At 43.7% G+C, this 12,244-nt stretch overlaps 1 protein-coding gene across 1 annotated transcript in view; it reads left to right on the top strand.

Annotated features, from left to right (window-relative positions):
- Nucleotides 1-12,244, top strand: part of LOC149444940 (VPS35 endosomal protein-sorting factor-like) — a gene marked incomplete at its 5' end in the record, with an annotated part of 803,117 nt that overhangs the window by 255,836 nt on the left and 535,037 nt on the right. Inside the window, 2 exons of the mRNA XM_089654375.1 lie at nt 2,639-2,701; nt 2,786-2,871. Of these exons, the coding sequence (XP_089510501.1) occupies nt 2,639-2,701; nt 2,786-2,871 (149 nt within the window). The remainder of the gene's footprint in view (nt 1-2,638; nt 2,702-2,785; nt 2,872-12,244) is intronic.

Genomic DNA, 12,244 nt, shown 5'->3' with positions numbered 1-12,244 from the left:
CTCTCTGCTGCCTTTGACACAGTTGACCATCCCCTCCTCAAAAAACTAAATTTACTTGGTCTCCGTGACTATACTCTCTGTTGGTTTGAATCTTGCCTATTTCACCGCACCTTCAGTGCACTTACAACTCTTATTTCCTTCTCTCCTACTCCTCTTACTGTCAGGGTCCCCCAAGGTTTTGTCCTTGGATCTCTCTTATTCTCAATCTACACTTTTTCCTTGGGTCAGCTGAAAGCTTCCCATGGTTTCCAATACCATTTCTATGCTGATGACACACAAAATTATCTCTCTACTCCTCAGCTCACCCCATCAGTTTCCACACGTATCACCGATTTACTAACAGACATATCAGACTGGATGTCACTCCACTTCCTAAAACTCAATCTATCCAAAACTGAGCTCATAATATTTCCTCCCCCAAGTGCCTCTTCCCCTGATTTCTCAGTCAGGATCAATAGCACCACTATCGTGCTAGGTGTAACCCTGGATTCTGAGCTATCCTTAAGGCCCACATCCAATCCCTGTCCAGATCATGCCGCCTCAACCTCCGCAACATCTCCAGAATACACCCCTTTTTAACCAATGATACCACAAAGCTCCTAATTCACTCCTTGGTAATCTCTCGACTCGATTACTGCAACTCCCTCCTCATTGGCTTACCTTTACATAGGCTATTCCCCCTCCAGTCCAGCATGAATACTGCTGCCAGGCTCATCCACCTTACCAACCGTTCAGTGTCTGCTACCCCTCTCTGCCAATCCCTCCACTGGCTTCCACTCACTCAATTAATAAAATTCAAAATATTAACAACTTACAAAGCCATCCACAACTCTGCCCCCAGCTACATCACCAACCTGGTCTCAAAATATCAACCAAACCGTTCTCTTCGATCCTCCCAAGTCCTTCTGTTCTCTAATTCCTGTGTCACCTCCTCCCATGATCGCCTCCAGGACTTCTCTTGAGCTTCTGCCATCCTATGGAACTCTCTACCCCAGTCTGTCCACTCTCTCCTAATCTATCCACTTTTAGATGATCCCTGAAAACCTTTCTCTTTAAAGAAGTCTATCCTGCTTCTACCTAGTAAACCGCCATTTATTTCCTCCATCAGCTCATCCCCCCCACAGTTATTATCTTATGTATCACTCAACCCTTCCTCCTAGATTGTAAGCTCTAATGAGCAGGGTACTGTTTCCTCTTGTACCAAATTGTATTGTAACTGTAATGTCTACCTTAATTTTGTAAAGCGCTGTACAAACTGTTGGCGCTATATAAATCCTGTATAATAATAATAATCAACTTTCCTCACACTGTCTGGAGTACTTTGCTCTAATCTTGGGCACTGTCCAAGCCAGAATTTTCCTTCCTTCAGGAGAATGTTGCCTCCCTCCGGTCCAACATGCGGACTCTTTGATACAAATCTCTGACATGATGAATCTCCAAAGTCATTCCTCCACACACTCTGGAAGGTGGCGACAGTGGATGCCAGCCTTACAGTGGGGTAGGACTTACAACTCCCTAGCTGTCAAAGGGACCTGATCAAATTGACTGCAACACTTGACTTATCTTCTCCAGGGTTGCCCAGTCTGGGGGCAGTCTAACAGTTACACAGCAGTACGTTTTTGGCTCCCAGGTTCAACAACAAGCTAAACAGATTTGTAGCCAGGACCAGGGATCCTGGTGTTTCCTTGAACTTAATTCAAGCTGGTTTGTGCCTTCTTTCCAATGAAGATCTTTCCTCCCCTGCTGTGCAAGATGGAGGAGAAAAGGGTTCAGTGATTCTCATAGCACCAAATTGGCCAAGAAGAACACTGACATACTTAAACTTCTGGTGTTCAGGTGTTGGCCGCCTCCACACATACCAGACTTACTAGCCCAAGGACCCTCTTTCCATTCTGCTTTTCAGTTTCTGGCTTTAACGGCATGACTGTTGAAACCCAAGCTTTGAAGGATAGGGATATTTTTTATTCATTTATTTCCACCTTACTCAGAGCAAGACCTTTCAACTCCTGTAAGAATTAACGTTATCACGTATAGAAGGCTTGCTTTACTGGATCCCCAGGGATTATTCATATTTTGGTCAATCTGGTCTTGACAAGAGTTTGGCCCTCAGTACCCTTAAGGGACACCTTTCTACCAGATCCATTCTCTTCATAGATACCTCTTGCCTTGCAATCACTAAAGTTTTTCTTCAGGGAAGTGTCCATATAAATTCCCCATTTTGACCTCTGTTCTCACCTTGTGATCTCAGTCTGGTCTTCTCTAGTTCAGACCTTACCCACCCCTCAGTTTATTGCTAGAGAACATCTCCTGGTCTTTGAATAGAATTATGGTTTCCTGTACACTGTATGATTAAGGTAGTAGGATATTTTAACTACCAGCAAATGCTTTTTATCTTGGAGTCTAGTACAGGACACTAGCCCCTCCCCTATGTGTCTTTGATCATTTTTTATTGCTTGCTAAAGAACCTCAGACTCAGAGTAAGTGCTGGTATATGAGTGCATACTAGTTCTCCAAGTGGTGTATTGCAGATAACACATGGTCTGTGTATTCAAGTCCTGTATTGTGGACAGTTTTTATATTTTTTATAATTTTTGTAAAACTTTTTTAACAATTTGTGTTTTTTTTTTTTTTTTCCTAGCTTCAATCTATAATTACTACAGTTATTGCACATTTCCATGATTTCTCAGTCCTTTTTTATGTGGTGAGTAGTACTTTTTATGTTTGTTTTTTCTAGATCACTAAAGCTCTACCTCATAATTAAAAAGCTGTGTATTGAATGTTTTAGGAAAAATTCTTGCCTTTCCTTGATATGTTCCAAAAAGAGGGTGTTCGAGTAGAGGTTTGCAAGTCCATCATGGAAGCTTTTAACAGGTAAGTTCTAGGTTATCCCTATAAGGATGTGCTCAGACAAGATGCCAAATTTTAGTGCGGGTAAAAAGTATGGACAGGAGAAAATCCATTGGTTTAAAATGGACACATATCCACAATGCCTGGTGATGTGTTGGGAAAAAAAATCTTGCACTCTGCATTTCTTACAAGTTCATCAGCATTTTCCATTCAAGCCAATTGATTGGAGCCCTTTAACCTTTTTGCTGCCAGTGCTTTTTTGGGATTTTTTGCTCACGTATAAACAGATCATTTGAGGCCTGAAGATTACACAAAACCCTCAAACATTATATATTTTCAGCAAGCAGACACCCTAGAGATCAAAAGAATGGTAGATCCATTTTTTTATGTCACACAGTGTTACTGTAAAGGTCGAAGAAACTCAAAATTTCAGTAAAAAGCACACTAAAGTGAATTATAGGGCAAACACACACAATACACTGCCCACATTTTTGGTAAAATATAAAAGACAAGGTTGCGGCGAGTAAATAGATTCCCAACATGTCAAACCTTAAATTTGTGTGCACCTGTGAAATGGTGACAAACCTTTGTACCCTATATTTTCTGTAGGTGATGTATCAAAAGCCCCTACATGTATCAGTTTAGTGTATCGAATTTATAAATATTTACTTATGAGCCACTGTGATTATAAATTATTAAATACTGTGGTTTGCTTACATTATTCACTTCCTCATAATCATGTGCAATAGTATCTTACCAAATAACAAAAAAACAGAAATGTTGCGCTCCAAAATTTAAATTAATTAAATATCTCCATAGAATTCCCAGTGAAGTAAATAATTGACTAAAAATATAATCAATTGTGCCTTATTCCATAATTACCATCAATACATTAATGTGATAAATATTTCAATTAATTTGTAAAATAGTATAAATAAATTATGCCTTATTAAAAATGATTATAACTTAAATGTGATAAACTGAAATAAATAAATCAATTTATAATTGTGACAGTCCCATAAATCATGACTGTGATCCAAAATCTGTATTTTCAAAATCTTGTGTGCTCCAATTTGTGACAATAATATACGCTCACCTCCATGTATGCCTAATATTAAATTTAGGCAAACATTACTTTGTGTCAATATTTTAATCCTGCTGTATTCACTTGCTGATCTGTTGGGATTTGATGGATAATGGGTATCCCCTGGGAGCTCCTTACTGATCCTCGTCTGCAGATATGGCTACTGGGATTTCTACCTCCTTATGATGCGTGGTTGCTCCTCCTTCCCTCCGATCCTCTCCTAGATACTCCTCCGTGTAAGGTGTATGAAAGAAAGGAGATATAGTGCCTTATTCTTTTTAAAAGCTTTTTTTTTAGTGCCCACTATATTGCTGCACTCACATTTAAATAAAACCTCAATCGCTTGTGTACACAAACAGAGCCTCCACTGTGTGTGTACCGCACACAGCCTATACTCGCCATCCTGGGTGTGTGTTGACATCAGAGCCCCTCCCCTACGCGGTACTCCACAGGTCCACGTGGCTTCGTCAGGGAAATTGTGATAGACCTCACCCTTGCTACTATATATAGCTGCTATGCACCATCTTAATGTAGTGCTTTTGACCGCGGCCATCTATCTATCCTCTCACCTCCCCGATCTGACCAGCACTCCGCTCACCCTAACATGCCACCTGCACTCCTTCTCCTCGTATTCCTCTCCTCCATTCCCAAAATCGCCTCCCTCTACCCCCCTACTCCCCCTAAACAGCTCTACATTGCTCCTTCACTACTTCCTCCTCCCCACTACGGCTCTAACCCCTCCGCCTGATACTCCACTCTCCCGCCGACCCGCACGCCACTACTAACAGACCCACACACTCCTGCACATTATGTTCCCATGCCACCTTCCTCACCCTTCTCCTTCTCCTAACCGCCGGGGACATCTCCCCGATCCCTGGCCCCCCACCTCCCCACTCCCCCTCTCGGCACCCTCCTGCTCTTGCCAGCCGCCGCATCCACCTCAACCTTATACCTGTCCCCCTCCTCCCTGCATCCACCCCTCCTCTCTCGGTTGCACTCATGAACTCCCGTTCGGTTTGCAACAAGCTCACCGCCATCCATGACCTCTTTGTCTCCCACTCCCTCAACCTCCTAGCGGTCACCGAAACCTGGATCCAAGCCACTGACTCCACCTCCCCTGCAGCACTCACCTATGTAGGCCTCGTCTGGACCCACTCACCCAGACCGTGTGGTCGCAGAGGCGGTGGGGTCGGCATGCTCCTGCCACCGCTGAGCACCTTCCAGGTCCTCCCAACCCTCCCCCCCATCCTTCTCCTCCTTCGAAGCCCACTGCATCCGGCTCTTCTCTCTCCCCCCCCTGAGGATTGCAGTAATCTATCGGCCTCCTGGATCCATATCCCTCTTCCTGGATGACTTTGCCGCCTGGCTTCCCTTCTTCCTCTCCTCCGAGCTACCGACCATCATCCTCGGGGACTTCAACATCCCCATCAACGCCAACAAACCGGCTACTTCCCAACTCCTCCTCCTAACCTCCTCATTTGCGCTCACACAGTCCTCCACCCACACCGGTGGAAACACCCTGGACCTCGTTTTCTCCCACCTCTGCACCCCCCACAACCTCACTAACACCCCCTTTTACCTCTCTGACCACCACCTCCTCACATTTTCCATCTCCACCTCCTCTAACTCCCCCCCCCCCCCCCCCAAAGCGTCAAACCATCACCAGCCATAACCTCCGCAACCTGAACCCGGCCCATCTCTACCCGGCAGCTGACCGTCTGTACAACAGTATCCTCCCACTGTCATGCCCTGACCTGGCCACTACTGCCTACAACGACTCACTAGACTCCCTGGCACCCCTAACCATGCGTAACATCAGACCCCGACCGCTTCAACCCTGGCAGAACGACCATACAAAATGTCTCAAACAACGCAGACGCGCGCTGGAGCAATTATGGCGCAAAACCAGATCTCCTCGTGCGTTCTCCCTCTACAAAGCCGCCTTCCTCACCTACACCACCTCCCTCTACGCCGCCAAGCAAGGCTATTTCGTAACCCTCATCAACACCCTCTCCACCTGTTTTCGCCGGCTCTTCTCTGCCTTCAAATCCACTACTCTCTCCCCCCCACCTCCACTCAGTACCTCACCGCAGACGAGATTGCCAATCATTTCCAAAACCAGATTGACGCAATCCGTAAGGACATTGTCAACTCACAATCTACCTCTCCACCTAGCCCCCCTCCCTCCATCACCCCCTCAACTCTCCCCTCCTCTGACCTCTTAACCGCACTTCCCCCCACCATACCTAACACCCCGCACACTATCACCTCCCCAACGCTCTGCTCCTTCAGCCCTGCTACCACTGAGGAGATCACTAAGGTCTTCACTGAAACCCGCCTCACCACTTGCCCCCTGGACCCTATCCCCTCACAACTCCTCCAGTCACCCCCCCTCCTCCATTATTCGCTCCCTCACCCACATCTTAAATCTCTCCCTCTACTGGCACATTCCCCTTCCCCCTAAAGCACGCACACATCACCCCCATACTCAAAAAACCCTCCCTTGACCCCACAGACCTAAACAACCTTAGACCCATCTCCCTTCTACCACTCACTTCCAAGCTCCTTGAGCGCTTGGCCCTCAATCGCCTAAGCGCCCACCTCACTGATAACAACCTCCTTGATCCACTACAGTCTGGTTTCCGTCCCCTACACTTCACCAAAACCGCCCTACTTAAAATCACTAACTACCTGCTAACCGCCAAAGCTAATGGCCATTACTCAGTCCTCCTGCTCCTCGACCTCTCCGCGGCATTCGACAGAGTTGACCACCCCCTCCTCCTTACCAAACTGCACTCCTTTGGCATCAGGGACACTGCTCTCTCCTGGTTCTCCTCCTACCTATCCCAACGCTCCTTCAGCATCATCTATAACACTGCCACCTCCCCCTCTTTCCCCCTCTCTGTTGGAGTCCCCCAAGGCTCCGTCCTCGGACCCCTCCTCTTCTCCATCTACACCTTTTCCCTTGGCAAACTGATACACTCCCATGGCTTCAACTATCACCTCTATGCCGACGACACACAAATTTACCTCTCCACCCCCCACCTCACCCCCTCACTCTCCGCCTGCATCGCCCACCTCCTGAACGACATATCAGACTGGATGTCGCTCCGTTTCCTCAAGTTAAACCTTTCCAATACCGAGCTCCTGGTTTTCCCCCCAGCCCGTGCCCCCCCCCCTTCATCCTCTCCATCACTACTAGCAACGCCACCATCAATCCCACCCCACACACCAAAGTCCTGGGTGTCACCCTGGACTCAAACCTTTCCTTCCAACCTCATGTCCAATCACTATCAAAGTCATGCAGGCTCCACCTCCGCAACATCTCCAAGATACGTACATTCCTCACCCCAGACACTTATAAACAACTCGTACACTCCATCATCTCACGCCTTGACTACTGCAACTCCCTTCTCACTGGCCTACCCAAACAAACGCTATCCCCACACCAGTCTATCCTGAACTCAGCGGCTAGACTCCACCTCACCAACCGCTCCACATCTGCCACCCCCCTCTGCCAATCCCTTCACTGGCTTACGATTGCCCAGCGCATCAAATTCAAATTACTAACTCTGATCTACAAAGCCATTCACAACGCCGCCCCAAGCTACCTAACTGACCTGATACCCAAATACCACCCTACCCGTGCCCTTCGCTCCTCACAGAATCTCCTACTCTCTAGCTCCCTTGTCTCCTCCTCCCACGCCCAAATGCAGGACTTCTCCAGGACTTCCCCCATCCTCTGGAACTCTCTACCCCAATCCATCAGACTGTGACCTACCCTCCTCACCTTCAGGCGCACCCTGAAAACCCATCTCTTCAGGGAAGCCTACCCCACACTCACTTAACAACCCATCTCCTCCACTTCTCCCACCACTCCATCCCCCACAGCCACTTCCTCCTGTACCACTATCCCCTCCCTCCTAGATTGTAGGCACGAAAGAGCAGGGCCCTCGAACCCCTTGTGTATTGTAATGTTACTGTTTTGTCTCATGTCCTGTCCCCCTCGCTATTGTACAGTGCTGAGCAAACCCTTTGGCGCTATATAAATACTGTATAATAATAATAATTTGGGCCCAAACTGCATTGGATGATATCTCTCCACCTGCTGCTGACAATTTAATTACTATGTATCTATTTATAGATACTTTGTATCCATTGTGCCATCCTGTTTACTCTGCCTCATCTTACTACACCCTATGGACTTATAAGCAGTGTGCGGCTCACACGCTAATTACAGCAATCTATCATAATCCGTATTGGCAATTAATACATAAATATAAATAAAATTAAATGAAATATAATAAAATTATAACTCTATTTTAATTAAACTTAAATACCTCCTAAAATACAAATATAATCTTGACAATAAAATAAAAATATATTAAAAAAATTAATTTTTCTATATTCATATAATGTATATAGATTTTAAAATCATTAAATGATAAAAATGTGTGTATTTTATGTATAGATTACCAATCATCATTCCCATTTTAATGAGTATTAAATACCATAATGTCCTTTGTGACATGACTACTTTTGTATAAAGTCTCTCCTTATGATTCTAATTTTTACAATTATATACTATGATGGTCAGAGGATCATGGTATCAACTACTGTAGTCCTGTTAGAATAATTTAGCTCTATACACAAAATAAAAAGCAATGCACCTTATATTTAACTATACATATAGAAGACCCCTATCTGTATTTAAATTCCACCCTACCCTTATTATAATTTTATCTAGGCTAATCTGTTAATCTTAAAACATTCATTACTTTTTTGGGATATATTTTGATGATATTATATGGCCACTATTAGTTTCTATCCTGTTTTTGGTTATCCACCTAATTACACCTCCTGCTGAACAGTGGATATGTATACCTACTACCTAATAACTGAACCCCAGGTGTCACCTTACTGGTAATTATTGTCCACCCACCATTATTCAAATGATTATCAAAACTAGAAGTCACTAATGAAACAAGATAAATCAAATTCTTTGTTTAAGCCCCCAGGTGCTAAACAGCCCATTTCATATATCCATTGGGATTCTTTTTTACTAAGTTACCTCTCCAGTGTTTGATGTGCTTTTCAATGCCCCAGAATTCAAGTTTATCCACCTCTCTATTATGATGTTGTTGAAAATGAAGTGACAAGTGATGATATTTGTAACCTCTACTAATATTGTATACATGCTCTTTAATTGGTTCTTTTAATGTTCTTTTAGTGCGACATATATAGATTAGATCGCACGGACACTTTAGGGCATATATTACCCTCTTCGTGTCGCATGATATAAACTGATCTTGTACTGTTTGCCATTGTTAGGATTGCTAAACCAATACCTGCGTTTGGGATTATTTTTTATTCTTACGTTATGGAGGAGGTCTTGTGCTAGAATTATTGCTCTCACTCTGGCATTCGCTGCAATATGTAATGTGTTTTGCAATGGACGTTTTCAAGTGCAGGGTCTCCGGACGCAGGTACTTGTGTTCACATGTGGGGGTAGGGGGCCTCAATTTCTTTTTTTTTGGGGGGGATGGAGTTTGTGCTTGGGTTTAACTTTATTTTTTTGTAATTTTTGCTAAATTGTTTTTTCATACATGTCCCTTTCCAAGTCACAGCAAGAAGGGAGAAGCGCGGCTGTATGTCCGCTCTCTTTCTACCCCTCCACCCACCGTCACACACATGTTGGCCTCAGGCCTGCAGATGGACATTCGGAGCCCGGAATACATGGCAGGAGCGCCATTATCGGGAGCGTGTGGAAGCAATCAGGAGGTAGCGCAGCCACCCGGCTACTTCCACCTGTAAGGCAGGAGTCCTCTTGTCAGTTCTACACACAATCCCAGTGCTGCAACCATTGGATTGTGTATAAAACCAACCTGCTGTCAGGTCCATACTACAATTAAAAATTTGCAGTGGTCATTAGAAGTGTTTGTAAATGGAAAATCAAATTTTTAGTGTTTGGCATTATGCCTCAAAATTCCTGTTGTAGGCTGACAGTGCAATGCAGCTGCCTTGCCATTATCAGCTGCATGTTAGTCTGCTGTGTGAGCACCTTCAGTTGGCTGTTGGGTTACCTTTCTGATAGAGCTGTCAGGCATCTCAATGGCTAACTGAGGGAGCAAAGGGGGCAGGCTGACAATATTACTGCTAATTGAGAGGCAGCAGCTAAGCGTTAACAGCCTGCAACAGGAAGTGTGGTTATTGATAGAATTTTCAATTAAGAAACTTTGGAAAAGATTCACAAAACAACTTATTTAAGAAAACTATAAAGTGAGGCATGAGGCCAAACATACAGACTAATAGATTTGGAGTTTACATTACATCACTTTAACACAGGCGTTTTTATACGTGTATCTGGTGTAAACGGGTGCATGTGTTATGATGTTCAAGGGTATATATAAATGAATACACACACTTCTAAACTTAAAATTAACATGCTTTTAACCTAAAATGTCTGCTTTTGTTTTTGTTTTTTGTTTTTCATGGGGAAGTAGAGTTTGTGGGCATATTTTGAGTACTGTCCGTGATACTTTTTTTATTTGCACTAACATACAATTTTGAGGACAAGCTTTCGGGGTATGTCCCCTTCTTCAAAGTCCAAGTCATACTTGGACTTTGAAGAAGGGGACATACCCCGAAAGCCTGTCCTCAAAATTGTATGTTAGTGCAAATAAAAAAAGTATCACGGACAGTACTCAATTGTTTCTGTCGCAAATGCACTAATACGGCTACAATCACCTTGGGCATATTTTAAAATGTGTTAACCACATGTATAGGTCATGTTACATGGGGTTCAGTTCTGTGTTCTAGAACTTGCTAGAACCCCCACCTAAAATACAGCAAATGTTTTAAAAATGCAGAACACTAAAATATATAGCTGCGAATTGCAGAATAGAGAATAATAACACACTAGATCCCTGTTTCTTAACTTTCTGCCCCGAGGCCACATGTGGCCCTTTGGTACTTTGTTTTTGGTCCTGGGGGCCCCTGCAGATACTAATCTGTTTTCCTTATAGTCCTATTTTATAGTAGTGCTTATTAACAATCTCCTGTAATGTGTCTCCTGAAGCATGTCACATGCCTGTAGCATGTTAAGTCTCTGTTATTATGGATTGTCCTGAATTGTCCTGATTAAACCTTCCCATTGAAATCAGCCAATGTGTTGTGGGTGTGGTTTTTGAGTCATCTGTCCTTGAAAAAAAACCCGCAAATGTGGATCAGTGTTCAAGTAGCTTTACTGTAGTAATTTGCTTGAATCTCGTTAAATTCCTTGTAACCTTGGAAAGCCAAAGACGTCCCTTCTGAGGACAATTATTTCTTATTAATTTCCTTTTTAACACTTGCTTGAGGTGATTGTAGCCGTATTAGTGCATTTGCGACAGAAACAATTGAGTACTGTCCGTGATACTTTTTTTTTTTGCACTAACATACAATTTTGAGGACAAGCTTTTGGGGTAAGTCCCCTTCTTCAAAGTCCAAACCGTACTATTACAAATCACAAAGTTTAAGCAGAATGTTAGAAGGGATTGAGAGAAAAAAATAAAAAAAGGCTACAAGATAAGATATATCAAGAGCGAGGGGGGAAGGGAGGGGGGGATACTACACTCACACTGAGGGGGTCAAGCTTCAGCTAATAGATAGTCATAAAGCTGCTGGATAATGGTTGAGGAATCCCATGTCCAAGTTAAGGCCGTTATCTTTTGTGTCAAATAGAATTATCATTCTTAGTTCAAATGTTTTTCTTTCCTGGATAGATTTGAATTTTCCTTTCAGAACCAAAACATTGAGGTCTTCCATATTGTGGCCTGGTTGTGTGAAATGGTGTCCTACAGGTGTGCAGAGGTCATCTTCTTTATGTTCCTTTATGCGCAACAATCAGGCCATCACCATCAAACCAGCGGATAAAGGGGGAGCAGTTGTTGTGATGGATACAAATACATACAAGAAAGCCAGAGGCAGCTGGAAAATGCCATCTACTATAAAAAACTGGATTATGATTCGACCCAGGACTTTACAAAGCAATTAAAAGGTTTCATTAAAACACTTCCAGCCCACCTACATTCAGAACTTATAAATGCGATTCCGGATCATCCAGAAATCTGGGACTTCTACATGCTGCCCAAAGTCCACAAGCCAGGAAATCCAGGCAGACCCATCATAACAGGTATGAATACACTCACCGAACAAATCTCAGGCTTTGTAGAAAAAAATTTATTCTATCTTCAATGTATGGGCACTGTGATGGGAAGTAAAATGGCACCCCAATATGCAAATTTATTTATGGCTGACCTGGAGGAAAAATTC

The sequence above is a fragment of the Staurois parvus genome, unplaced genomic scaffold (assembly GCF_062004578.1).
Source record: "Staurois parvus isolate SC_StPar_1 unplaced genomic scaffold, SC_StPar_1.0 ptg000760l, whole genome shotgun sequence".
Classification (NCBI taxonomy): domain Eukaryota; kingdom Metazoa; phylum Chordata; class Amphibia; order Anura; family Ranidae; genus Staurois; species Staurois parvus.
This window is presented reverse-complemented; position numbering and strand designations above follow the sequence as displayed.